General features: G+C 49.4%; 9 protein-coding genes across 9 annotated transcripts; 4 read left to right on the forward strand and 5 right to left on the reverse strand.

Moving 5' to 3' along the window:
* Positions 1-69: 69 nt before the first annotated feature.
* BP5553_00355 (putative ubiquitin-protein ligase E3A) lies at positions 70-3791 on the reverse strand (the record flags this gene model as incomplete). Its single annotated transcript, XM_032008978.1, has 3 exons — positions 70-992; positions 1048-3147; positions 3200-3791. 3 exons carry the CDS (start codon positions 3789-3791, stop codon positions 70-72), a joined length of 3615 nt encoding a protein of 1204 aa, XP_031873032.1.
* Positions 3792-4267: 476 nt separating this feature from the next.
* BP5553_00356 (uncharacterized protein) lies at positions 4268-5729 on the forward strand (the record flags this gene model as incomplete). Its single annotated transcript, XM_032008979.1, has 3 exons — positions 4268-4490; positions 4574-4923; positions 5349-5729. The coding sequence occupies 3 exons, from the start codon at positions 4268-4270 to the stop codon at positions 5727-5729; spliced, it is 954 nt and encodes a 317-aa protein (XP_031873033.1).
* Positions 5730-6238: 509 nt separating this feature from the next.
* Positions 6239-6836, forward strand: BP5553_00357 (Uncharacterized protein; the record flags this gene model as incomplete). Its single annotated transcript, XM_032008980.1, has 3 exons — positions 6239-6536; positions 6588-6716; positions 6763-6836. 3 exons carry the CDS (start codon positions 6239-6241, stop codon positions 6834-6836), a joined length of 501 nt encoding a protein of 166 aa, XP_031873034.1.
* Positions 6837-7388: 552 nt separating this feature from the next.
* BP5553_00358 (uncharacterized protein) lies at positions 7389-8951 on the reverse strand (the record flags this gene model as incomplete). Its single annotated transcript, XM_032008981.1, has 1 exon — positions 7389-8951. One exon carries the CDS (start codon positions 8949-8951, stop codon positions 7389-7391), a length of 1563 nt encoding a protein of 520 aa, XP_031873035.1.
* Positions 8952-9667: 716 nt separating this feature from the next.
* Positions 9668-11100, reverse strand: BP5553_00359 (Uncharacterized protein; the record flags this gene model as incomplete). Its single annotated transcript, XM_032008982.1, has 2 exons — positions 9668-10936; positions 10999-11100. 2 exons carry the CDS (start codon positions 11098-11100, stop codon positions 9668-9670), a joined length of 1371 nt encoding a protein of 456 aa, XP_031873036.1.
* Positions 11101-12176: 1076 nt separating this feature from the next.
* BP5553_00360 (uncharacterized protein) lies at positions 12177-13571 on the reverse strand (the record flags this gene model as incomplete). The annotated part of the gene is made up of 2 exons (XM_032008983.1): positions 12177-12592; positions 12653-13571. The coding sequence occupies 2 exons, from the start codon at positions 13569-13571 to the stop codon at positions 12177-12179; spliced, it is 1335 nt and encodes a 444-aa protein (XP_031873037.1).
* A 714-nt stretch (positions 13572-14285) lies between these two features.
* On the forward strand, positions 14286-15160 carry BP5553_00361 (RmlC-like cupin; the record flags this gene model as incomplete). Its single annotated transcript, XM_032008984.1, has 2 exons — positions 14286-14923; positions 14980-15160. 2 exons carry the CDS (start codon positions 14286-14288, stop codon positions 15158-15160), a joined length of 819 nt encoding a protein of 272 aa, XP_031873038.1.
* A 5035-nt stretch (positions 15161-20195) lies between these two features.
* On the reverse strand, positions 20196-20543 carry BP5553_00362 (uncharacterized protein; the record flags this gene model as incomplete). The annotated part of the gene is made up of 1 exon (XM_032008985.1): positions 20196-20543. The coding sequence occupies one exon, from the start codon at positions 20541-20543 to the stop codon at positions 20196-20198; it is 348 nt and encodes a 115-aa protein (XP_031873039.1).
* A 1720-nt stretch (positions 20544-22263) lies between these two features.
* Positions 22264-23226, forward strand: BP5553_00363 (Uncharacterized protein; the record flags this gene model as incomplete). The annotated part of the gene is made up of 1 exon (XM_032008986.1): positions 22264-23226. The coding sequence occupies one exon, from the start codon at positions 22264-22266 to the stop codon at positions 23224-23226; it is 963 nt and encodes a 320-aa protein (XP_031873040.1).
* Positions 23227-24399: the final 1173 nt, after the last annotated feature.

A 24399-nucleotide genomic window follows, 5' to 3' on the forward strand; every position in this document is an offset into this window, starting at 1 on the left:
CAAGCCCTCAACCATAACCAATACACACAACGAGAAGCACGAGCAAGTACCCCGACCTCCAAAAACGTATCACTTCAGCCCGAATCCCTCGCTTTCATAAACCGCACGCCAAAGCATTCTTTCAAGCTTCGCCCTGGATGAATAGCGCCACAATGAAATCATGTTGAAACATGTGCGCGCAACAGGGAACCTCGGACTATCGTCCCCTAAACAGGACAGTTTAATGACCAAGTTCGTCGCGCCCATAGCAGGTATTCTATCACTGCCTGTGATAAAGCTTAGTAACTTTCGTTGGTCCTTCGGATTCGCATTTTGAAACGACTGCCAAAACCACTGTATCACTGGCTCTACTTCGTGGGCATTCGGCACACCCCAGTTTTCGCAGATAGACACAGCTTGAAGGGATTCGATATCCAAAGGCTCATCCGAGCCTCTAACGAGAAGTTCAATTTCTTCAGGTCGGAATAATGAAAGAGCGTTGCCACCGCAGACACTAAAGAAACCTCTCTTGAATGGTTCGAATTGACGAGCAACGGCAGTATCGAGAAGATATCGCACATAGAGATCTACGAACTCTCGTCTATTTGCGTTGGTAACAGGGCGTTCCTCTCCGTCAGGGCAAAGGGGGATCTGGATTAGCTGGCCATATCTTTCAACATCGGCCACAAAATCCCGGCACAAGGTGGACTCTACATCACCTTCGAATTCCAAAAGCTGCCGAAGGCCATTAGCTAATACAGGGCGATATTCGGCCAGGTCATCCAACGAATAGGTCATAGATGGTTTTGCATGCGAGGTTGCTCCGGGGGCTGCAACTGGGCCAGCTGCCAGGAGTTTTCGGAAGGCGAAAGGGGGCAACGCTACATCGAGGATAGTGGAGTTGTAAATGGCAAGACCCAAGACGACACCAACGAGAAAGAATTGATCCGTTGTCTCGAAGCTATTAGGGTTAAAGTAGCAAAATTGGGAGTCCTCGTCGTATGTAAACATACCTGTTCATGGATTAATGTAAGAGTCATGGTGGGCAAGGGCTATATATAGACATACCGTGCTCAGGATTGAAGACTTCTCTAACCAGTAGTAGAAACCATTCTTTTCTTAGGCCACCAGCGTCAATGCCCTCCTCGCCCTTGAATTCAATCCGCAATCCTTTCTTGATCTCCTCTCCACCTGAGCCTACCACTTCGCTGACTCCTTTCAAGCTGTCTTCCACAAGGCAATCTCTTCGTACCTTCAAAATGAGATATTGATTAACCGTCTTGTGGGTCATGATACTATCAAAAAAAGCTTCTCTAGCCTTTACCTCCATCTGCCGGCGCGCGTCATGTTCCATAATCTGAATTTTTGCCCATATACTAAGAAAAAATGGATATTGACAAAACGCAAATTTGCCTCGCCTGGCTTCCCAGGCTTCAAAATCGGCGACAAGGTCCGAATAGTCCAGTAGTGTGTTGTAGAAATCACTCGTAGGCAAAATTTGACCATTGTGATGAGCTCTCCCACGAGAAGCTTCGCTGATGCTTTGACTAGCCTCTGGGGTTGCTGCTGATGAGCGAGTCCCCTTTGTCGCCAATCCGCTATTATTTGCAGAAAATAGCAAAGCCATAACCCGAGCGGCAGCTTTGATCTGCCAATCGTCGTTATAAACGACCGGTTGTGGCTTACCATCACTCTTTTTGGGAGACTGGCCGGAGATGCCGAGTGCAGCATGGAGAGCCGCTGAGCTACTTCCTCCTGATGCACTCAAGTTGGGTACAAGGCCTGCAGTAAAGTCATGTTTGGCCTCGCGCTTCTTGCCATGTTGCCTTGTGAGCCTGTAGGTCACAAAACTTCCAATCAAATCTACTGTTCTTTGGAACTGACTGTCTGAATATCTGGCAAACCATGAAACGAAATGGTGATGACACTCATTCGGAAGATTCGACATGAGACCCAATATTCGTTTTATAATGGCTGAGTGTTGTCCAGAGCTTCCTTTGCGAACATTCTGGTTCCGGGGGCTAGATGATGGCATGGATGTCTTGCCCGGTTCGAAACCTCCTAATTTGAATGTTCCACTGTCATCTCGGGACAATGATCGAGACTTGCTCTTTTCCCTCATTCTCGATGCCACATGCGAGGGATATAGCAAAGGGTTTGCAAGAATTATCAAGAGAAACCGCGCGTCATCAGGGTTAAGCAGAGGACGCCCCGGTCGCTTCAAGAGACTCTCGGTGGCTTTCAGAAGAACCCTCTGAGTATGAGATTGTGCCTCCATAATTTCATTGCCAATTTCAGCAAGCTCCAGATCTGAAAGGCGGTTCACGTCTAATGTATAAGGATCGGAGGATACCAGGTTATCCAACCGCCACCTCCACGATCTCCCAGCATTAACAACAGTATAGTACCATTCGTTGATTTCGGGCCAGTCAATTCGAGGCGACTTAACAGTAACAAAACCAGTCATGCTGTTTGGATTATCGCCGCTCTTGCGATGTGTGCGAGAGGGACCTGGACTTATATCAGTCCGACCTCCAGTCCACCAAGATCCATTTTCTGCAAAATCTCCAAGTAGAAGGGTTTTGGCATCTAATTCTGATAAAGGCACATATATCCCAGTATACCTTTGAGGTGTTGATGGAACCCGTCGTTTGGCTCCTTCGCTATGTGCTCTCGGTGTCAGAGGAGCTCGCCCTACAAGAAATGATGTGTTGATGCACTCGAAGGAACCGAACGATGTAACGATGTAATCCTCCAACGGTTTGAAAAGATTTCGAGTACTGACAATTTCGTCTTCTGGTACACCATCTCCCTTCCCGTTCCGCCTATAGCGGGTGGGTGCAGTATTATAACCACCGTAGGGGCCATTTGATTGAAATGTACGGCCTATCGACTCTCTTGGTTCCATATCGGAGCTAGGAAATTTGACTGCTGAAGGACCAGGGTCTGCACCGCGGGAAGCGGGGATCGAGATGTTTGGAGGAGCTTCCCCCGACCCAACTGGGCGGCGAGGAATACGTGATCCTGGCGGTCCCAATACCGGTGACTGTGGTGGAGATGGAACGGAGCTTGAAGTTGATCCATCATCATGTTTTAACCTATCCAGTAGGTACGAGGTGATACATTGATCGATAAGCCATTTCGTCTTCTCAAGGGACAACGTAGGAACTGCATTTACATTAGAACGACACAACCGCCAAAATAAGATTTGGGGCTGCACCTCTCTGCGTATAAAATGGCCCAAAAGTCCCAGAATTGCCTGAAACAGGTGCTCTATGGCCGTCCCCACGCCGAGCCTCCAAAGTAATAGGCTTAAGATCATTGATGGTCAGGCATACTGTACACCTAAAGACCTTCAATTCCTTCGGCCAGCGCACTAGAGAATCGCATGTCATACATTTCCCAGTCGTCAGATCTCTATCAGGCAGTTTCCCCTGTCTGATACTCGAAATCGGTGACGGGTTTTGTGCAAAGTGCGACGAGCCGGAGTCATCATCTGTCGATTCAAACCCCGGCCCACCAGCTTTGTCACTGAGCTGCTTCTTCTTTCCGGGAAATAATGAGGGGAACGGATGGCTCATCGAACGCCCATGTGTAGCCCGTCGAGGGTTGGACGTGGTGGCTGTTCCATTCGAAGGCCCGTGGAGTTCACGTGAAGGAACAGGTAAAGTCGGTATGCCATAGGCACTTTCAAGTATATCGGCCTCGGTGATTCTCGAGCGTGCCGGTGATGCTCGCACAGGGGAGACCGAGTGTCCACCGGCTGGAGTTGAGCTGAGCTCATTGCGCGAATGGTTCGACCAAAACGCCATCGCGGAGCTTTCGATTGCAGGCCGCTCGGTGCAAAGGGTATGAGAGGTGTAGATGGATCATTGGGTCTGTTGGGATATTGCACTGGGCAGATTCGCCGTGGTTGAGGTTGTAAAGAGGTTCGTTATGATGCTAAGAAATGCCGTGGGTTCTTTCCTTCACGATGGACGACCAGTTAGCTTGCTGAAACACGAATAGACTTTCTAACCGCTCGCGACTCCCCGGCACCTACTGCTATACATGGTTTTGAGTTTCTCTGGCCCTGTGTCTTTTCTTATGGAATAAATACGAATACCTTCCTCCAGCCAGTCAATTGCAGAACAATCCCACAGATGACAATCTAAATAGGCCAAGGCTGGGTAACAAGGCTACAGCTCGAACTCCGCGCCTCCACCGTTTCAACTTCACCCCGCTTCCGTTACAAGAACGCGACAGATCTATAATCTTGCCAATTGTATGGTGGGATCTCCCGAGAATAATGGGCGAATTCCATGAAGCGGTTTCCACCCTCCTAGATGCTTTTGCTCGCGGGATATCTATCATCAAAGCGCAAAGCAGCCGCCGAGAAAAAGACCGATCCTCTACAAGAAAGGCTGCAGAAACTCGACTCAGCAAATCTCTAAAGAAGAACCGCACAGATGTGAAGAATACATACAGCCGGGACTTGAACCGGTTCGGGCCGGGGTTTGCTGCTGGTGATAGTAAGTAATACTCCCAATCCAATCCCCCTTAGCCGCTGAACCTACTGGGCGATATAAAATAAGAAGCTATTAACACCAAGCAGCGGAATCACGTTCAGCACTCTCTAAAATCCTAACCCGTCTCACCACAGGGTTCCTTTCTATAATCGAGAGATTTTCAACTGGGAAGAGCACCCCTTCTGATTATCAGGCGCTATTGGATTTGTCAGATACAACTAGAAGCGAGACTATAAATACTTTCGATCGGTTGTCGAAACGGTTGTCTGCTTCTTCTCTTGTGCCTGCGGGAACGAGTAAAGCTAGCACCTCGCGGCCGAGGACCAGGCATCATAATGGTGTGGAGAGATCGGCTGTGAAGCATTCCGGTCATGGACGGGCGAGAAGTGCGCCGAATCTTTCGACAACGCCGCTGGGGCCGGCGACGGCTGCTGGTGTAAGTGCATTTTCCAATTTCTATGGCTTTGTATAGTTATTTTTGAAATTTTCCATGTGAGAGATTTGAGGTGGAATGCAAGTGCTGTTGTTTGTCGTATTGGCAGAGGTATATTATGAAATCCGGTTGAAACGTACATGTTGGTTGTCCCAATTATACCGAGAACAAGCCATTCTCCCGGACGCCCCCTATCTTTAAACTCGTATTCCTTTGTTCGTTATATATGGGCCACCAACAAGAAATCAAGTGTTACTCTCCGTTGAGGCCACAATAGCGTTAAATTATGAGACAGGTCTTCATTTCACCCCCTCATCACTTCACTCCTAACTATTAAACCTTGCAAATCAAACCCACCCCTATCCAGAAATACTACTCTTCCCTCTCACAGTCACAATCACCATTCTAATTCTCATATATTCGATCAGTGGATCCGTCCCAGACACACCAAAAAGCGCACTTCTTCCTCCTCAAAATCAGACTCCCTCCCATCCTCCCCCAACCCAAAACGCCCAGTCCGCGCTCTCCCAGCCCCTCCGCTGCCACAACAAGCAGCAAAACCCACGCACCATTCACAAACCCCAAGACGAGTACCCCTACAAAAACAAAACCGGCAGTCTATCATGTCCTTCGCATCAGATAGCACCAAGCTCGGAGAAATCCCCGAGCATAAATGGACTACCCGCCCGGCAGTGTTTGAAAGCGGCGATATCGGATTCCCTGTCACGCCGTATTATCCCATAAAGCAGTGGCAGGAACCTGTTAAGCAACGGTCGAGGTTTATGAGGTTGTTCAAGAGAGGTGATTAGTTGGGTTTGGCGTTCTTTTGTTGGGGGTAGGCGAGAGTGGTGCTATTTAAAGCTAGGACGGGGGACTTGGAGTCTATGAGTAGGTGAAGGTCATTTGTGGAGTTTAGGAGTAATGATTGCTTGCTTAAGCGGTGAAAGGAGTTAGGAGTACAGTGTTGCGTTGGTTATCTGTGAAAAGAATGACTATTTTGAAATATACCTCGGGTTATGTTTTGCAGGGCTCGAGCACAGGTTGACTTGACTAGTTAATAGCCATTAATCAAATCAAATCAAGCTAATTAATCTATTAATAAAAAATTTAATCAAGTTAAATATTATTAATTAGACTAATAATACTGTAATTAATATGATTAATATAAACACATTAAATTTACATGCAAGTCACGTGGCCAATACTTTATATTAATAGAACCTTATTTACCTACACAAATAAAGCTAATCCCCGAGGCTACGGCTGCTAAATTCAACAGGATACCAACGCGTTCTCCGTCGCCAAACTTGCTTTCAATATGCTTTACCTCCTCCGTCGGGCACGAATTCCTATTCGGACTTTCAACAAGTTGACCTTCCATCGTGCCCATCATAGCACAACAGGGATGTTGATCACTATCAGTCCCCATGGAACTCGAGTCGCCCGTGAGATTGAGATCTGGCTAGGAGACCGAGGGAATGCGTATGTCATGTTTGACCCTGAGATTAGCCAGGCTTTTCAAGCAGGTACTATACTACAGGGCGGCTGCTCTCTGGTACAAGACCAGGAGTTGTTGCCGCTGAATTTCCACCACCATACGCGACACTTCTCTCATCGTATGTTTGCCCCTATTGTGGAGACTTCCGAGCTAAATATTTATTATCTAGATTCGTGCCCCTATCCTCGACTTGAGATACCCCAAGATCTCCCGCAACAATCAAATGCCTACAGCAGCCCAGCAACCCTTCATGCCTTTGGCGTGACACATGCGATTACGCTTGATGGGATGCCTGATGGTAGGCCTGCGCACTGTGATATCTATCATATACTAATAATTAGCAGCTGAATTCCAACATAGTATGAGAGAGTCGATCCAGCGGTTGCAACCAGTCTTGGATGAGCTCAAGGATACATAGAATAACCTCAACAGCAAGTTTTTAATAGGTTCTACAACAGTATTATATCACACACCCTTGGAATGTAATGGTACGATTAGACCAGTACGATGGTATCAGCTCACATTACTAGGGTAATGAGAAACGACAGCCAGGGCCCTTGGATTCGAGTCCTTAAGAAAGTCCTAATAATGCAACTGTACTGGTACAATATCAAGCGAATGAAGGCGGTTTCCTAAATTATGGTGAGTAGGTGCGCAAATAAACCTCAATTTCAAGGTCCTCCTGTCCAGTTCTGATGTGATGTTCAATCTTGAATAGAGTGGTGTGCAAATTTATGTATTGCTAATATGCCATCTCCATTCCGTAGTTCCTCCAGGATGGAAAAACGGCTGCAGGAGCTGTATAAGCATAGTTTCGTGTTTGTGGTGATGTTTCAATGAGCCATAGAGACGAACTATATACACTCTGAGAGTCCGCTTTCCAGATACCAGCGTAGTATAGCTAATCCAGCAATTAACCCTATTCACAAGCGAGCATGTACCAATCGATGGTATAGTCTTCCCAGCCTTATCACCCAGGTTTGCCTGCCCCTTGGATATCCTCCCCCGCCACTGGTCCAGAGGACTTCTTGCGCAGACCCAGTCCACGTCTATTACCCCCAAAGGCACGGAGAGCAGCGGTAATAGCCTCGCTTCTAGTAACCTGCCGATCAGGATGCGGTCGGCTGTTCCGACTCTCAGGTCGAGAGCCGGCAGCACTACCTGGGCCGGAATTGTGGCAGATAGCCGTGACGATACTGCTGCCTGAGTTATTACGGGTGAGAGGCTGGGGCTTTTCTAGTTTGGTCCGATTACTGTTGGCTGAATTGGATGGCTCGTCGCTTCGGCGGTTTGTTTGGTGATTAGATAGTGTGGATCTAGTTTTGACGGGATTGGGTTTGTTTTTGTTATAGGCCCCTCTTGTGTTTGGTGAGTTTTGGTTCAGCGTGTCTAATCTTTTGTTTTGGTTCCCTAGCTTTCTTTGGCGGACATGGCCTTTCAGCCGGTTGCTCTTAGCCAGCTCCATTGCCTCTGCCGGAGTCAAGATATGTGCATCATCACCTGGCTGAAATGAGAAACTCATCTGGCCTGGGCGTGGACCGAGACCCGGGAATTCGTTTTCGAGATGGAGCCGCTGTTTGGGGCTTGGGGTGTCCATTCTGAGTTGTGCTTCTAGGTATGAAGAGGTGGGTGGGCTATGTGGAAGAGGGTTATCGTCAGTAGCGATTCCTAGGCTGTGGAGCTTGTCAATTGAGAGCGAATCCCTATGTTGCGATGGGAAGCTAGACTCATTCAATGACGAGGAGGAGGAATCAGAACCTAGGCCCAATACCCGTTCTCTATCCTTCCTATCCATAGCTTCAAGCTGTGATCGTGAAGGTCTGGGAGTATAGATATTTCGATTTCGCCTGTCAAAAGGAGCTCCCGGCTTATGCGGCTCTGTATCATCTTGTGGATGTCGTGCAGCGTGACTCGCTTTGATAGAGTTGATGCCGTGTTCAATAGCTTCTGTCGCTCTGCCAGATCCATGAATCACGCTATTAGACCTTGCCATCACAACAGTCTCCATGCCTGCCTCAGTTCTCGACAGCAAGACCTCAAGTTTCTTCAACTCCGACTTGTAATCCTTTTCCTTCGCCTCCCACCTCGTTGCCAGGGCTTCAAACTCCTTGATATCCTTCGTATGACTTTGTTTCAGCTCCTCGATCGCATCCGTCGTCGTCTTCAGTTGCTCCCGTAAGTCCTGGTATGCTTCCAGGACATGTAGGATACACGCGTTGTATTCGATAGGGACAGCTTCAATAGGACATTTGTTCATCATTACCACCTTTAGCGTCTCAGCCATTTGGTCTGTTGATGGCATATGATACACATTCTCGGGATTCCGTGTGCCTTGGAAGCTGTCAAGACCTAGGAACTGGGGGACCGGGGGAGTTCTTGGTCGGAGGCCTAGATAGGAAGACACTCTGGATAATGACAATTTGCTTCCTTCTGTTCCGCAGCTGCCCCCTTTCCTTGGACTGGTCGACCTTTCAAAACTTGAGGTTGAGCCCGTTCTAGCGCGCCCGAAAACGGGTCGTAACCAGTCACCCATCGTGAAATTCTGGATGGCTGTTGTGACTCGTTGCAGACACGACGTGGAAAGATAAATGTCTCTGAATGAGGTTCAGCATCGCTGGTGAATATTCACGTCGTGTTGAAAATAGGAGAGCGGTTAGCGAGAATTATATGGCTCTTGCTTGCCATGAGAACCAAACTGCCCACTAAGCGTAAGGAAAACGTTATTCACCATTCACGTCACCTTTGGTTCCACTTTATGGTCAACTAAGTTTAAAAATGAGTACATTGTGCTTAACTATCATTCTAGATCTCTTGATCATAGATAGTGAAAGCAAGGCAAGCTCTACTTGATAGCTCGTCTTATGTTTATGAAATACTTTGTGTGAGGTTCCAAAAACCCTTTACACACAACTTGGTGCAAGGCAGATCAAGCCTTAGTATGATGGCTGTGTAATATATTCATAGAGCCAATCCGCGACTAATCAGGGGTATTTTGCGGCGCAGTACTTTTTATCCTTTTGGTAAAGGAATATGCTGGTTCACTCGACCCTGCTACGCATAAAAACCCAGCTTGCCCCCCTAAGTGTTTCTAAGCAAGCCTGGTGGAATATTTCCCTTCCCAATGCCAAACCTCCCAAGTAACCAGGAATTTCGTTCCCCGCCCAGAGGCGATTTAGATTCAACATTCCGTGATTCCTCAGATTCCTATCATTCCAATATATCCTGATACCGTTATGAAACTAAACGGGTTCAGTGGAATAAATCTTCGGCCTTCTGCCTCCGACGACCTCTACCCTCCAACCTTTCCGAGAACAGCTCTTTTCCAGAATTTTCGCCGAAATGTGCCGGGAATAGCTCTTTTGCTTGGCCGCCAGATGCCGCACCTTTGATACTGAAGCTTGGCGCAGGTTGGGCTTTAGCAGCACCGCGGATGCTAAAGCCCGTCTCGTTGTTCAATTTTCGGTTGGAAGTCGCCAAGGTTTGTGTCAAAGTTCGTCCTGAGCGATCGTCTGCACCACCATCGGTGAATGGCACAGCCATTTTATGAGCGAATAGGTCTGCTGTTTCATCGGCAGCATCGAATGCGTCAGAACGGCGATGATTGACGCCGGTTTTGTGGGGAAAAAGTTCTTTGGTGGTAACAGTTTCGTTCATATGGGCCTTGATAACCTGTGCCCTAAGGCGATTTGCTGAGGCCGCTTCCACTTGCTTCCGTCGAGCGATTTCTCGAGCCTCCTCGCGATATTGATCTCGATCATCTCCACGCATAGGTGAAGCACTGCGATCTCTCAGTATGCCGCTGCCTTTTCCCGACTCTCGCTCTGGGAAAAGCTCCTTTCCACTGGCGCCACGGAACCGCACGCGCCGCCCTCTAGAATCACTATCCGATGAAGAATCCGGTCTTCGTTTAGCTGCCCTTCGCGCCAATGCAGCTTCATCATCATCATACAGACTGGCATCAAAGCCTGCCTCAGCATCCTCCCTCATGCGATTTTCGTGTTCGCGATTGTCATAGCGCTGACTGCGGTATCCGCCATCATCGCGATCTCTGTATTTTCTGCCTCCACCTCCCCCTCTCTTGCGGCGCTCTGCTGGGTCGTACTCGGGGTTAAATAAATAAAATCGGCTCCTGTCACGAGCTCCAGCCTGTTTGCGGTCTCCAACTACTGCAGGACGGACTTCAAGGTTTGATTCAGGCTTGGTGGAGAGCGGCTTTGCGGGAACAGTGTGCATTAACGGGATTTGTGTGACGTCTGCAACTTCCGCCGTAACAAAAGCCCTCAAAGCATCTAGAGCAATATCTGCACCTTCATAAACCAGGTTCGCGGACGTATCATCGATCCACTCCACATGTTCTGGGCTGTTTGCATTATAATGTTCGCCTGCCCATGCTTTGATATCTTTGGTGGTCAGGTTGTCTAATCCTCGAAGGTGGATTTTATTGAGAGCTAGCTCATGAGCGGTTGGGTCGTTGTCATTTGGGAGACTGAGAATCGGGTTTCCATCTTGGTTATCGACCTGAAGATATGGGGTTAACCGCAAGCTCATGGTGTTGAAAGAAAGAGTGCTTCAGGTCTTACTGAATGCTGAACATCAGGGATAATTTCAATATCTTGGACCGCCAGGTCTTCCTCCGTGAGGCCCACATCGAGGTCCATCTCAATATCCATGTCGGCTGCCATGATGAAGTATAGTGGCCGGGAATGAGCGGTAAGCAACCCAACGAGTGGCCGTAGTTAAAATGGGGACGTCGTCGAAGGTGACAGATGTAGAATGGAGAAGCTGAGGCTCGTTGACCTGAGGGTTGGCAATGGTGTAAGAATGGCCGGGTCGGTACCGGTCGCGGTTGGAGGCGCGATTGATGCGGTCTAGTAATGCCAGCCCGCGAACTGACCGCGGAGTTAATAAGTTAGGCGCTGCTCAATGAGTGAAGACGAGGGCGGTGGCTCTGTAATGATGTCGTGAGGTAGACCGTGTCGTAGAGATATGGCTGAGATATTAGCACTCCGGCAGCTATTCCACCGAGAAGAAAGCTGCAACGACCGTTGATTGTAGCACTGCGGTATACAGTAGTATCTGCGCCAAATAAAGACAACAGGAAATAAAGGTGGAATAAAACAATAGAGGAATTAAGTCAATCAATTGCTGGAGGACACTAGAGCTACATAGCAAAGCCAGCCCTGCGAAGGCTCGGCGCCCTCAAGGCAGAGTGCCAAGAAACACCAAGTCACATGATAGCAACTTCCCAGTATCAATAAAGAACGTCGCCCCCATGCTTTCTTGGTATCTCGGATTTAAAGAATACTCTCTGGAATATCTTCACTTAACTACTGATTTTTTAAGGTACCGCTATCTTTTGAGCATACTTTGCTTATCCTGCAGGACTCATTCATATCTACGAACCCCCACGTTGCGATAGACACAAATAGGATACACATTTATTTGAGTGTTTAGAAACCCCAAAGTCGTTGGGAAATGTCTTAGATGTTTGAAGCTTTGCTTGTTCTTAATTCTAGTACTAATTCGGGTGCAAGTGTGCAAGGGTGCAAGGGTGCAAGTGTACATATTTTCAGTGAAGCATTCCATGTTAATGACCTTCGCCAAACTATCACCCAACCATAATTCTTGAAGCGCACCCGATATATTCCGGATGAATTTCGATGCATATTCCACATTTTCATGAGACCCACTTAACATTTCCTTGGAGAACCCCGATCTATGACTTCCTATACCTTCTTCGTTGCCTGGTCTGGTTGTTCTAAGTCGTTTTGGTCCGACATTTCGGCACTTGGGCTGAAGTTGTTAGGGAGGTGTTGATCTTGACTCCGATCCGCTCGTCAAACTCGCTTAGGGCTCTACCATGACGGTTCCAATAGTTTTTGGCGGCACTGGGGCTTCTATCAATTCCCATTTCCTTGAGTTTAGCAGACATGGCGTTGTACAAATTCTCGTCTCTCAGCCTCTTTACTGTAGGGTTTTCCGACTCATATTCTCTTTGCGCCTTTATAAGCTGATACAGAGCATCGTGCTCATCTTCACTCCATGCGCCATTTTTCTTCTTGGGCTTTGGACCATCAGGCTCTCCTTGGGTGGCGTTCCCTTCAGCGGAAAGTTTGGAGTTAACCTTGGGCTCGATCTTGGCTCGAGAAGCTGATCTTGGGAGGACATCTTTGGCTAATTCTTCATCATTAGTTTTATCCTGAGCAAAATGGGTTCAAGTTGACTTCGACAAACCTTTGGATGGAGGGTTTCTGTTGACATATCTCTTTGAACCTCCTCCTATCTTTGCCCTTTTGGCGCGGGCGCGCTTACGATTATCATCATCAGAGTACTCGTCATCCTCCGAATCAACGCGACGTCTCTTTGGGCGAAGGGAACCTGTTGAATTGCTGATTGTTGAGTTCATCGTGGATTGGGGGCTTGGTGACCGTTCCTGCTGCTGAGAATCCTCGTAATCAGGACTTGGTGACCGTTCCAACTGCTGAGAATCCTCGTAGTCAGGGCTTGGTGACCGTTCCAGCTGCTGAGAATCCTCGTAATCAGGACTTGGTGACCGTTTCAACTGCTGAGAATCTTCGTAGTCAGGAGTGGGTTGACGCTCCGTTGGCCGAGAAATGCGTGTGATTCTCCAGACGTTGGCTGGTGGCACTGTTTCGCCTGGTTTTGTTTTCCCCCCTCCTGAAGGGTATTGGCGAAGCTTCCAAATATACTTGTCACGAGACTCGCCCTCGTCTTCCTTGAGCAACTCCACCTCGGTAGCCTCACCCTCTTCATTCTCGTATTCGTCGCTCAGCTCAACTCCTTCACCTAACTCAGCTTCTTCGGCCAACTCATGCTCGTCGTCCTCATCCTCCGTTTCACTTGCCGTGGCCAATCCCACTCGTTGAAGTCCGTCCAGCCACCCTGCAAGTTTTGTGTTCTGTTGCTCGATATATTCTTCGTAAGTATCTCTAAATTCCTCCTCCTCGCTCTCTTCCCCTTCGCTCTCTCCCCCTTGGCCTTGTTGCACCTCAATTTTCTCCCCATTGTTTCCAGGATGGGGGTAGGGCTGTATATTTCTTCCGCCTTTGAGATATTCTGCATTGTAGAACGCTATCATGGCGGGACTAGGCGTGAACCAACCCCGGGGGGCTTTCTGTTTAAACTGCGCCATTGTGTTCGTTTGGTAGACTGGTGAAATTGGTCAAGGGGTATTGGAAATCTTGATACTGATCTAGATGAACGAACGGGGGGAAAGAGAGAACAACGGAAAGGAACGAAAGCTGGAGGACGAAGAAAGATATTTGTAGGCATTGTAATAATAGGAAACGTTAGAGATACAAGTTGCATTGTGAACTTGCTATTGTGCTCTTTGGACAATGGATATGTGTATCCAAGGGATGTGGGCCTATTGTCTCTGCTGTTAAACCAGAGTGCACTCATCCAATTGTTAAGAAATTGACAATAGCAAGCGACGACAAAGGAGTGCGGTGAATCTAAGAAAAAAGGCAAATCGGCCCAACACGAGTTGACGAGCCTGAGCTACTGGAATCGACAATGCTAAGCGAAGAGGATAGGGGCAAAGGTGAGTAGCAAAGTGGAATAGACAATAGGATCAAGATAAGGACAACGGCTTGAGTCGAGATCAATAACAATGAAACCTATTGATATCTTGCTTGAAATCTCTGCCAAGCTTCAAGAGTAGTAGGACGAGGCTCCGAGTTGGGTTGAGAGCGTACTGGGCACCTAGGCTTGTGAGATTAGGTGATTTGAGATAGGACAAGCCGGCGTGTCACGTGTCGAAAATCACAAGAACATGCCCCACCACTCGGTGTGAAATAATGTGAAGTTGAAAGAAAGACCAGTTTTAGGAGCAAAACACCATACCATGCCTGTGAGAATCGCTTTCCCCCTCCTCGAGGCCGTCCTCGAGGCCGACCGTCTCTCCCAAGATACCTTTTCGCCCTTCGGCACAGTGATAGAGAACCCGGACCGGTCTTTGGTCCCATCGCCTCGAATGCGCGAGGTCCCGCCAAACGCAACACAAGCAAACCAAGGGAGTGCGCTCAAGTATCTCGATGTGACGCAGATGAGAAATATGTATGACTTGGGCACCCCGAGCAAGAAAGCAGCTAAGGCAGTCATGAACATGTTTATTTGTGCACCAAGGACGCTCCTTCCACCACATGGTCCGCATATCAACGGTCTCTTTCCGGTCGAGATATTGGAGCGTCACCCATATACGACTCAGACATTTATTCCTCTCGGTCTTTCCCAGTCCGAGGCCGATCAAGCTCGTTATCTTGTCATTGTTGCTCCGAGCTTGGATCCTTCGCCTGCGGATGAGGGTTTTCCCACCCCTTCAGATCTTGCTGGCGGCGATCAGCTTCCAGGAAGGGGTCTTCCTGATCTGACGAAGGTCAAGGCTTTCATTGCATACGGTTCGCAAGCCGTCACCTATGGAGCTGGTACTTGGCAAGTGAATAGGCTTCCATTGAGCACGTTATTTTATGCTTATCCCGTATTGTGATCTAATCTAATATGCTCTTGAAGCCAGCCATGGCTAACATTACAAACCTTAGGCATGCTCCAATGGTCGTTGTGGGTAAGAAACCCATCGACTTCGTGGTAGTGCAGTTTGCAAATGGAATAGCCATTGAAGATTGCCAGGAAGCGGAACTAGAAACTGGAGGTGGTGGCAGGCTTTTGGTGGAAATACCAACGATTGGGCTGCAAGATGATCGTCGGCTATTCAGGTTGTGAGATCCTGACAGATCAGCGATCTGTTGAGCGGATGTCCAAATGGGGAAATGAAAAGTTCTACTTTATTCAGCTAACCAACCTTTGCAAGTCTTGGCCAAGGCGATACCAGCTGGATGTCTAGCACGTCACAAATTGTTAAGGCAGCATAGAAGTGCATTTCTGGTCGGATAGTTGCGATTGCGACTCCTCGACAGAGCCACATCTGACGGATAAGGAGGGTCGACATTATCCGGAGCGGCACGCACCTGAGACATTCAGCTCAGTCCATATATTCGACGTCCGAATCCGTACTCTTTCTCTACGCCACCGCAAGTTGCCACCTATTAGTAGCTGGAATAAGGACTATCAGAGCCACTCCCCACCCTATCTAGATGCGCATAGGGATTAGTTGGATTGAAGTGGATGTTCGTATCTTAACGAATTATAGTCGGGGTTCACCCCAACGTTCTCTAGCGCAAAAGACGTCAAAACGGGAGCAACTAATAATTTGTATCACCGGATTCGGCCCCGCCGCTTGTGTGCAGTTTCAGTGTCCAAAGTACCTACGCTCAACTAGGTCATGTCCGTGGAGTCGGGACTTCGGAGGAGCCACCACGTTTTTCCCGCCCGACAAATAAAACGGGTTTGGCTTGGCCCCCGTTCGTATGAGATTGGCGAGTAAGACGGAGATCGTCCTTTGCCATTTCTGGTGACATGTCCGAGGACGGGTGTGTAATGATTGCTCATCCCGATACCGTATTAGTGGCATGTACGGTAAGTATTCTGCATTGCCCTGGACTTATGTTGGATATCCAAACTGGCGGTTTTTTGCTGATCTGATAGCAGCAACAAGACGCAGTGGCAAGGTATATACTGGAGCCTTGCAGTACGACGAACCTTCAAGCCCCCGGGAGAACACGACAGAGTTACGGGGTACGGAGGTGTAGTCCTACATACGAAGTACCTCAGTACTCCAGGGATGGCGGAGGTCAAGGAGTCGTCCTGGTCCCCAGACTGGCCATCTCCACATCGGGAATAATGGAGAGTTAGTGAACTCGTGGTGCTTGGGCCGTGGTGTTGCGTGCGGTCGATCTGATCTGCGGAGCACCGTTGCTGATTCCCGTGGTCCCTGTGGGCTGACAGCCGAATTAAATAACTGAGGAGCATTTGTTGAGGGAAGGGATCTGTCAGGGATCAAGGCAACTGACTCTATTTCGGACCTCGGCCATGCCCACCAAAGCCTGTCAGAGCACTTTTCAGCATCCCACACGCAAGCCATCAGCAACCCACCCTTGAAGTGTCGCCAAATATCGCCAAATATCGCCAAATGAAGCCAAGGCGTCATGCAAGGCAGAGGGCCAGTGTCCTTAGTGTGTGGCGTTTTCACTTGAGTCTTGACAAGTTGAACTCTCTGCCAACTCGATGATCCACAAATCCGCAGCTGTGCCACGTTTCTTACCCCTCTAGGATCTAGGTTCACCCCCATGGGAGCTCGCCCATTTCCTTCTTCGCCAATCAAGCGCCTCGCCCCTCTTCCGTATTCCTTTCCTCAAACATTCGCCGTGCTCTCACAACGGTGTTGTCCCCACAGGGTCGCCCACCCACGTTTCCGCCCCATCCTGCGGGTCATGGTTCATGGGACTGTTATTCTCATGTTTTCAGCTCCTTCGGGATTACAAAACATACTACGGAGTACTGTAGCCAGGAATGGGATGTAGTCAGTACTAGGTGCTACTGTACGTACATGAGGCGGCTTCCCCAAATGCTCTCGAGCCCCCACGGTCCCTTCCCACCTTGAGCGGAGTACGGAGGTACGGGATGCTACCTAAGAATAGCGTTGTCATGCGCTACTACCTCCTGCCTATTATTCGCAACAATCATCGTTTCGAGCAGAGATTGACAATGGATCCAGGTCAAACGAGCCTGTCATATCAATAGTCGCCGTGTCCATCCATTGCCTCTAGGGCCCCGGGAACTCCGCTAAACTGGTTCTTTGGTAGAGAAAAACAACTTTATTCAGAGCAGGGGCTTGACGGAGCACGTACTGGTGCTGTAGCAAAATATATTCTCAGAACCCGGTTACTGGAAATTCCAACGTCTGGCCCTGTCAAGGACCGACTGATTGGAAAACATGACTCCTGCTTTGTGAAGGGATTTGCCTCGATCTACAGATCCTACATAGGGCCGAGAGTGCACGCAATGTTTGTTGGGTCGATCAGAGGCCCCACCAACACGGGGCTTACTGAAGCCCAATAATGTATATGCTGGTGATGGCGTTGTTTTCAATTCCTCGTACTGTACTTCGTAGCTGGTACCAGAACCTTGCCAAAACTGATCTTGTCCTGGTCGAATGCAAAATTTGGATTGGAGTTCCAACAATTCATACACCCGAGAAGAAGAGAATGCGCAATGCCGTTTATAAGCCGCTCAATCACCTGACGGATAGCACCAGACCTACGGGAGTGTTGTTGAACCAGTTAGCGATTAACGTAGAAAGCGGGGAGCCAGTCACCATCCATGGAGGCAGTCAAATCCCATTGCTATGGACGTCTTGAAGCCACTGCCCAGAATCCCAAGCTAGACTTTTGCTGCGTGTGGGGTATCTTCCGACCCGTAGGGAACAATCACAGCCTAAAGGCGCCTCCAAACCTGCGGAATATGCTCCGTAGGCCATGATAGTTTTGATAGGTCGCACTGCTATGCACAAATTCTGCAGGTTTCTAGACTGTACCACCCACGATGGCTAGACATACGGCTTTGGCTTTCGTCGACATCTACGCAAGCCCCCACAATGTTTCACCGATGCTCGTTGGGTTTTCCCAATCTCTCTCCTCGTGGAGTAGGGATGATTGTTGCTGGCTGCTGTCGACGAGGAGCAGGGGAGATGGTGATGAGGGTAAAGAAACAAAACAGCTCTACCAAAATATTTTGACGGAAGTTCCCCCCGGTGGCGTGCTCAAAAAATGCCAATAATGGAGAATTCCGTTCTCATTATTGCTCGTGGGATTCTGTGGATCTTATTGTGATCGCCGTGTTACGCTTCCTTCCGTTGAATCCATTGATCTTCATGGTACTACTGTACTGTACCTACTTACTTTACTCGACTCGTATAGAGTCAGTTATGGTATCACAAATGCCTTCCGGAGATCTCCTCGACTACTGTTGTGCTTCTACTCCGAAGCAACCTGCCATGCACGAGAAGTTTTGAAGGGAACTTACTTCGTACTTCGAAAATCGATAGGCAGGTGGGGGATCAACCCTTGGATCGAGGGGCTTTGCAGGGAAGCGGATGAAGAAATGTTTGTCCTTTATTTGCCTAGGCCGCAGTTGTTGGGCCCGGGGCCGCGAATCACGACACCCTTATTTACCCATCCTCGCTCATCTCCTATCATATGACGACGATCTCAGCGGAAAGTCATCAGCAGTGTCACCCGCAGCGGTCACAACGGGCATTGATATCCTCCGCGGCTTGGACATGGGGGACCCTTACCTCGCCGACCAAAAGGCCCCAAGGCTACGGATCAACTCCGCACGACATAAAGTTACAAGGCTCTTCCACGCTGAACATGGATCAGGGGGCCTGGTCGTTGCCAACGGTACGCTTCCAACCATCTGTTCTTTCGTTAACGGTACCAGGTTCATATTACTGAGCATTATTGATTCTGGAGACGAAAACAAGGGCAAGCAGAATGGATCTCCAGCCCCCGAGAGGGACGTATGGAGTACGAAGTAGGCATATTGTTATTGCAGGTGTTGCTTCTCCTGCCCCCCTGCCAAATCGATTCTAAATTTGGCGGGCGTGGAGGAGAGTTGACGTTGGTTCTGCGCACGGGGTGGGAGGGAGGAAAGGGCGGGGCGCAGGGTGCTCTTATGCCCCGAGGCTCGAGCTGATCGTTTCGGTAGTAAACATGAGCGCAAGCCCAAAGGAGCAATGAGTGGCAAGTGCCTCGCTGATAGACCGTGGACAGAATTCTCGACCCCACCTTATTACTGTACTCGGTACTTCTACAGAGAAGGATCAGCGTACTGTAACTGGACCGGATATTTTGCAGACCGAGAAGGGACAGTGCACTCGTGGTCAACGGTCAGAGACTCCCTACAATTACGTACCGGTGATGTGATCGTCTAGTGGCGCCTTACAGAGACAACATCTGGGCTAGAGTACTAGTGGATGGTGGGGCCGTGCTTTCGAGTTTCTACAGAGGCAAAGACAAGAACAGTTGATTAGCCGCTCAGCCAATCTGGTTACTGGATGACCGATATTCATTGTACTCCGTAACGCCTGTGTTTGGAACTTGGGGGGGGATGGTTCTTCTAGGCTTTTCATCAGCAAGCCGTGGAGCGACCCACAATCCCACACTGCAGTACAAATATTACGGGGAGGTTTTTGATATTGACACCGCTCGAGACCAAGGGACAGCACATGGCTTTCGATCTCTGACTGAATCGGATGCTCGCAGAATTGCGCTCATGGTTGTGGCTGCTGGGAGTGTTGGGAGGTGAGACGGAATCGAAGAGTCGTTCCCGAAGACGAGTGCTTCGTGCAGCGCGATCAAAATAGAACTCCATCATCCCCCGAATAATAATACTCCCTGAACCTGGAGGAAAAGTCTTCCGGGATGCCCGTCATTTCCTGTGCGCCCACGAGCCAGGGGGGAGGGCCCAAGAAGTCGGTCGAGAAGCAAACGCATGAACGTTTGATTTATTGGTGCAGTAGTCACGGACACTCTATGGAGGGAGAATTGTGGATCGCATAGAATTGTGGATATCATACGGCCAGAAACGTCACACAAACACATGTCCAAGTTTCAACTGACCAGTTAACATCGATAAAACACATCGACGAGGAATGCGGCTTGGCTTGGGTAGCATCTTCTCCTCCATCTCGCTCGCCAAATAGCGCCAATACCAAGGGATTTGCATGGCGGCGGCTCAAGCAACAGCGGTCAATGATGAGATCTCGACGCTCCCACCAACGATAAGCCTTTGCTCACACGCTTTTGTTTCTTTTTGCCTGCGGCCATCCGGCCACGATGCTATGCGCATAAAAGTCGGTTTACGAACATACCTGTACCTGTACCTGTACAGCACATGGTATGTACTCTGGTACGGTGCCGGCAATAATGACTTTGTGGACTAGTGTTGCTGTGCCGCCATGCTGCCGCATCAGTTTCGGACCCCAGCGACATCCATCGACGGAGTTAAGCAGCGCTTGGACGGCTTCCAGCGTGGTCGGGCGGCGCGGGGTGTGGCCTTGACCTTGTGTTTGGTCTTTGGGTGGGACTCCTGACTCTGTACCTACGTATTCCTCCGTAGAGGAGAAGCTACTTCGAGCAGTGATATGTCGGGCCATGCTTAATCCGTATACGGGAGGATACAAGTTCTTGCCGGAAACACCAACCATTGGCGGATGGGCCTATAGAGAAATAAGGTGTTGGACTTGCTACTCGAAGGGGACAAGGCGCCTACGGATGTGACGGCGCGGGCGCCCACCCAGGCTGGCGGCCCCCGACTCGCACACGGTCCCAGCTGAACGGGCGACTAAAAGCCTCCCGTCCTCGCCGTGAGGATCCACCAGGGTTCATGGCGGCAGGGCTAGAAGAGCGAGCAACGGGCCTTGTAGAGCTGGGAAAGTGCCACACCGCGTCTTCATCAGCAACGCCCACCAGTGTTTCGTTCCCCTCCCGGCACGGACGCTGCCGCACGGAGGGCACTGTCTAATAAGCCGCAACCAAAGAGCAGAGAGCAGAGAGCAAAGAGCAAAGGGCAGACCGAGGGACAGCGGAGAGCGGTGGCGAGAAAGACGCTTGAGAATCCGTAGGTGACAAGTTCGCAGCACCTCGAATAGCCCCGCAGAGAAAATCGTGCAGGCTTGCAACTAGAAGATGAGGAATATGAGCAGGGCTCTACGTTATAGGGATGTCTCAGTGATATTTTCGCTTGTGAGTGACTGCCAACCGCCATCTTCCGGAAGTCTACTACTACACCACGGTCCACGAGTCTACGACGATGGGTTGTCCAGCCCCAGACAAGCCAAGCCTGAGGAGATCCACAAGGTTGACCTTTTGGGGAGTATCAGGCGACGGATGCCGAGAACTTGAGAAGAATTGAAAGGAAAACAGGTGTGTTCTAGCCTGTGCCAGCCTCATCACTCAATCTTCCCCCGGTCCATCTGGCTCCCTGCTCCCTGCTCTCTCCCTGCTCTACCTGCTCTCAACCACAGACATGGCTTTGATCGTCTTTCTCCAATATCCCGTACAGAACTCCGTCCTGGTCGCACTCAATAATACATATTCCATATTTCATCTCATATCCCATATCCCACATCCAAATCGAGCACAAGATCCTTCCTCTCGGCATCCCATGATCCCAGGGTCCCACTGTCCCAGTCCCGTCCCTCACCATCATCCCAGAAGTGGCCCTGTTCACCATCCTAGCCCCAAGCCCCTGATCGCTGCGTTTGCCCGCTGGTCGCCTCCCCCACGGTTGGCACAGTGCCATTAATACTCCCTCCTACCAGGCCAGCGCCAGCGCCAGCATTGGTTTTGGTCATGTATATGGTCCTTCCGGCATCCCGATCTTGCCCATCTTTGAACCTTCAACAACATTCATCAGTCTAAGGAACCTCACCACTATTACAGCAGTACGTATTAATAGCTGCTCGTCATCACTAGCAAACACGCCCACTTAAAGCAACACCTGGTTCAGTCAACTCACTACGCCACACAGTTGAGACTAGGAGAGACTCCCGCCCGGCTGTCTGATATTCACTCCAACTCCCCGAAAGGAACTCGAGAAGGCCTTGCCACCAAACGACCACATCCTAACTTCAAGACAACGCTGTATCTTAGCCTGTGTTCTAAGACCATCCGAAGATCCTCCACTTTGCCTTGAGACGTTGTCCATTCTCACGCTCTGGGAGCGCCTCGTCATCATCGAGGCTAACTGTAAAGCATTGTACCTACCCTGGGCTTTACCACAATCACCACTTCGATAGTCTCATAGACGTACTAGATTTACATCCTAGAGGTTGTCACAAGAACCGCTTCAATCGGCAACACACCTTCAACCTGGAGTCTCAGGAGCCTCTGATTTTCTAGACCAGCAAGAGGCACAATCCACAAATGGCATCGCACCGACGAGGACCGTGGTCCCAAGGAGAGGACGCCTATCTCGTCCAGCTCATCCACACCCAAGGAGCCCTTAACTGGGTAAGGATTGCACAACTCATCGGAACTCGATCTCCAAAGCAATGTCGTGAACGTTATCACCAGAATCTGAAAGCCTCGCTCAACCATGAACCTATCAGCCCCGAGGAAGGCCTTCAAATTGAACGCTTGGTTGGAGAGATGGGAAAGCGTTGGGCAGAAATAGCTCGGAAGCTTGATGGTCGGAGCGACAACGCAGTAAAGAACTGGTGGAATGGAAGCATGAATCGACGACGGCGTCTCGTACTTCGCCGAAGGCCATCTGGACCATGCCATCCATCTAATAACTATGACGAGCAAACACAACCTCTGTCATTTCCAAAACCGCCAATCAGCCGTCCACTTACCATCACTTCCTCTGCATACTCACCTGGACGGCGTGATGGGTCCCTTCCTTCTCCAGCAGTATCAGAAACTTCACGAGCTGAATCTTTCGATGGACCTCCATCGCTTGTATCCGACAATTGCTCAACTTTCTCTGTCTCCCCTCGTCTGACTACATCACCGAGCATCGAGCTACCTCCTCTCGGAATGCTCCCAAGGGATGCAATCAGGAGACCTAGCCTCCCGGCACTTCACTTCCCGCCGAGCCCATTCCAGTCAGAGTACAATACTCAATCATATCCATTTACTCCGCGATTCCATAACGATGCCAAAATTCCCAGGGCCCCGCTCTCGCCTCCTTATTCCCAATCTAGGCTGGAACAATCCACCGCAGTATTTCCATCTCGAGAGCATGAGCGTGATTATCGACCACAGTCAATGACAGCTCCTCCTACGCCGGTGCAACTCCCTCCTCTCCAAATAAGCTGTCAGTCACCGCGGCGAGACAAGGTCGAACGAGACTCGAGAATGCATCTCTCGTCACTCCTTGGTTGAGACTACATTATTCGGGCTGTTTTGCGTGTTTCCCTAGGGCGGGATGGAAATTTTAAAAAATGGGTGGCTATTGGTATCCCTTTTCACAATCACTTGATTATCTGGGCGGCTGGGTAGGAAATTCCTACGGGCAATGGGCGTTCTGTCGGGATATATTATGAGCAACGTCTTCCCTTGTGTTGTCATTTGGGACAATTGTCCTGTAATCCTATTTGTATTTGTTTATTAGCTAGATACCCGCTCTGACGATATGGCCCCTTCTACATGATTGCATTTGCTAGTGCTGTTGTCAGAACCAGCAAACGTCAAATACATCACTTATATCGTTACCCTACATGATATTCTAATTATCTCCTGCTTATACTCGTGAATAAAAAAAATCCAATTCACCGGATTGCAATTACAACTTCCCTACTTAAAGCACAAGTCCTAGCAAGGAGGTTTTTAGGAGTGACGTGCGACAGCTGTGAGCTTGCCATGGCGCAATCCTGTACGAAAAAGCTCCGAGACATTGGACTTGACCCAGCTCCACAGTTTTCTATCAGTTTTATTTCCCCATACCTCCGGTGATTTCTCCGGTCCAGTATCGATGATGGTTTTTACTTTTCCGATGCCAACGACGGATCCAGGGCCCTTCCGGATCTCAGATCTACCTCTCGGCACATCGGCCGATCATTCTTAAACCTATAGTCTGACCGAAAGAAGGAGATGGTAGGATAGTATGTGCGTGGCAATTCGTGTTGATTCAGATTCACGCCAGACTGTCTCATTAACCCGCATTTCATGCCTCACACCCAGAAAAAAAGGGGCGGTTACACTAGAACCAATGAACGGTGATAGACGAATTGTCGTGGGTTGAAAGCTTGAAGGCGTGTCATTAGTGATATTCATTCTAGGGTTGGGAAACGGAGACGAGCGGGCCAGGGACTGAGAGTCGGGGGTGAACCCTCAGGGACACTCAATAAAGGCTTTATTTAGCAGCGGGTAACCAGGTAGTGAACAGGCATCGATGGCCTCGGGCATTGAGCTTGAGAGTAGAGGCCAGGGAGAAATCCCACATCACTTCTATTAGCGGAAAGGATTGGTGGTCTAGAATCGCGTATCTAAAAGCCTCTATGTGAAACGATAGAGCGTATAAAAGAAATATAAAAAAAAGCCAACTGTCAGGGGTAT

This window comes from Venustampulla echinocandica (assembly GCF_003357145.1).
Source record: "Venustampulla echinocandica strain BP 5553 chromosome Unknown scaffold_0, whole genome shotgun sequence".
In the NCBI taxonomy this organism is placed as follows: Eukaryota; Fungi; Ascomycota; class Leotiomycetes; order Helotiales; family Pleuroascaceae; genus Venustampulla; species Venustampulla echinocandica.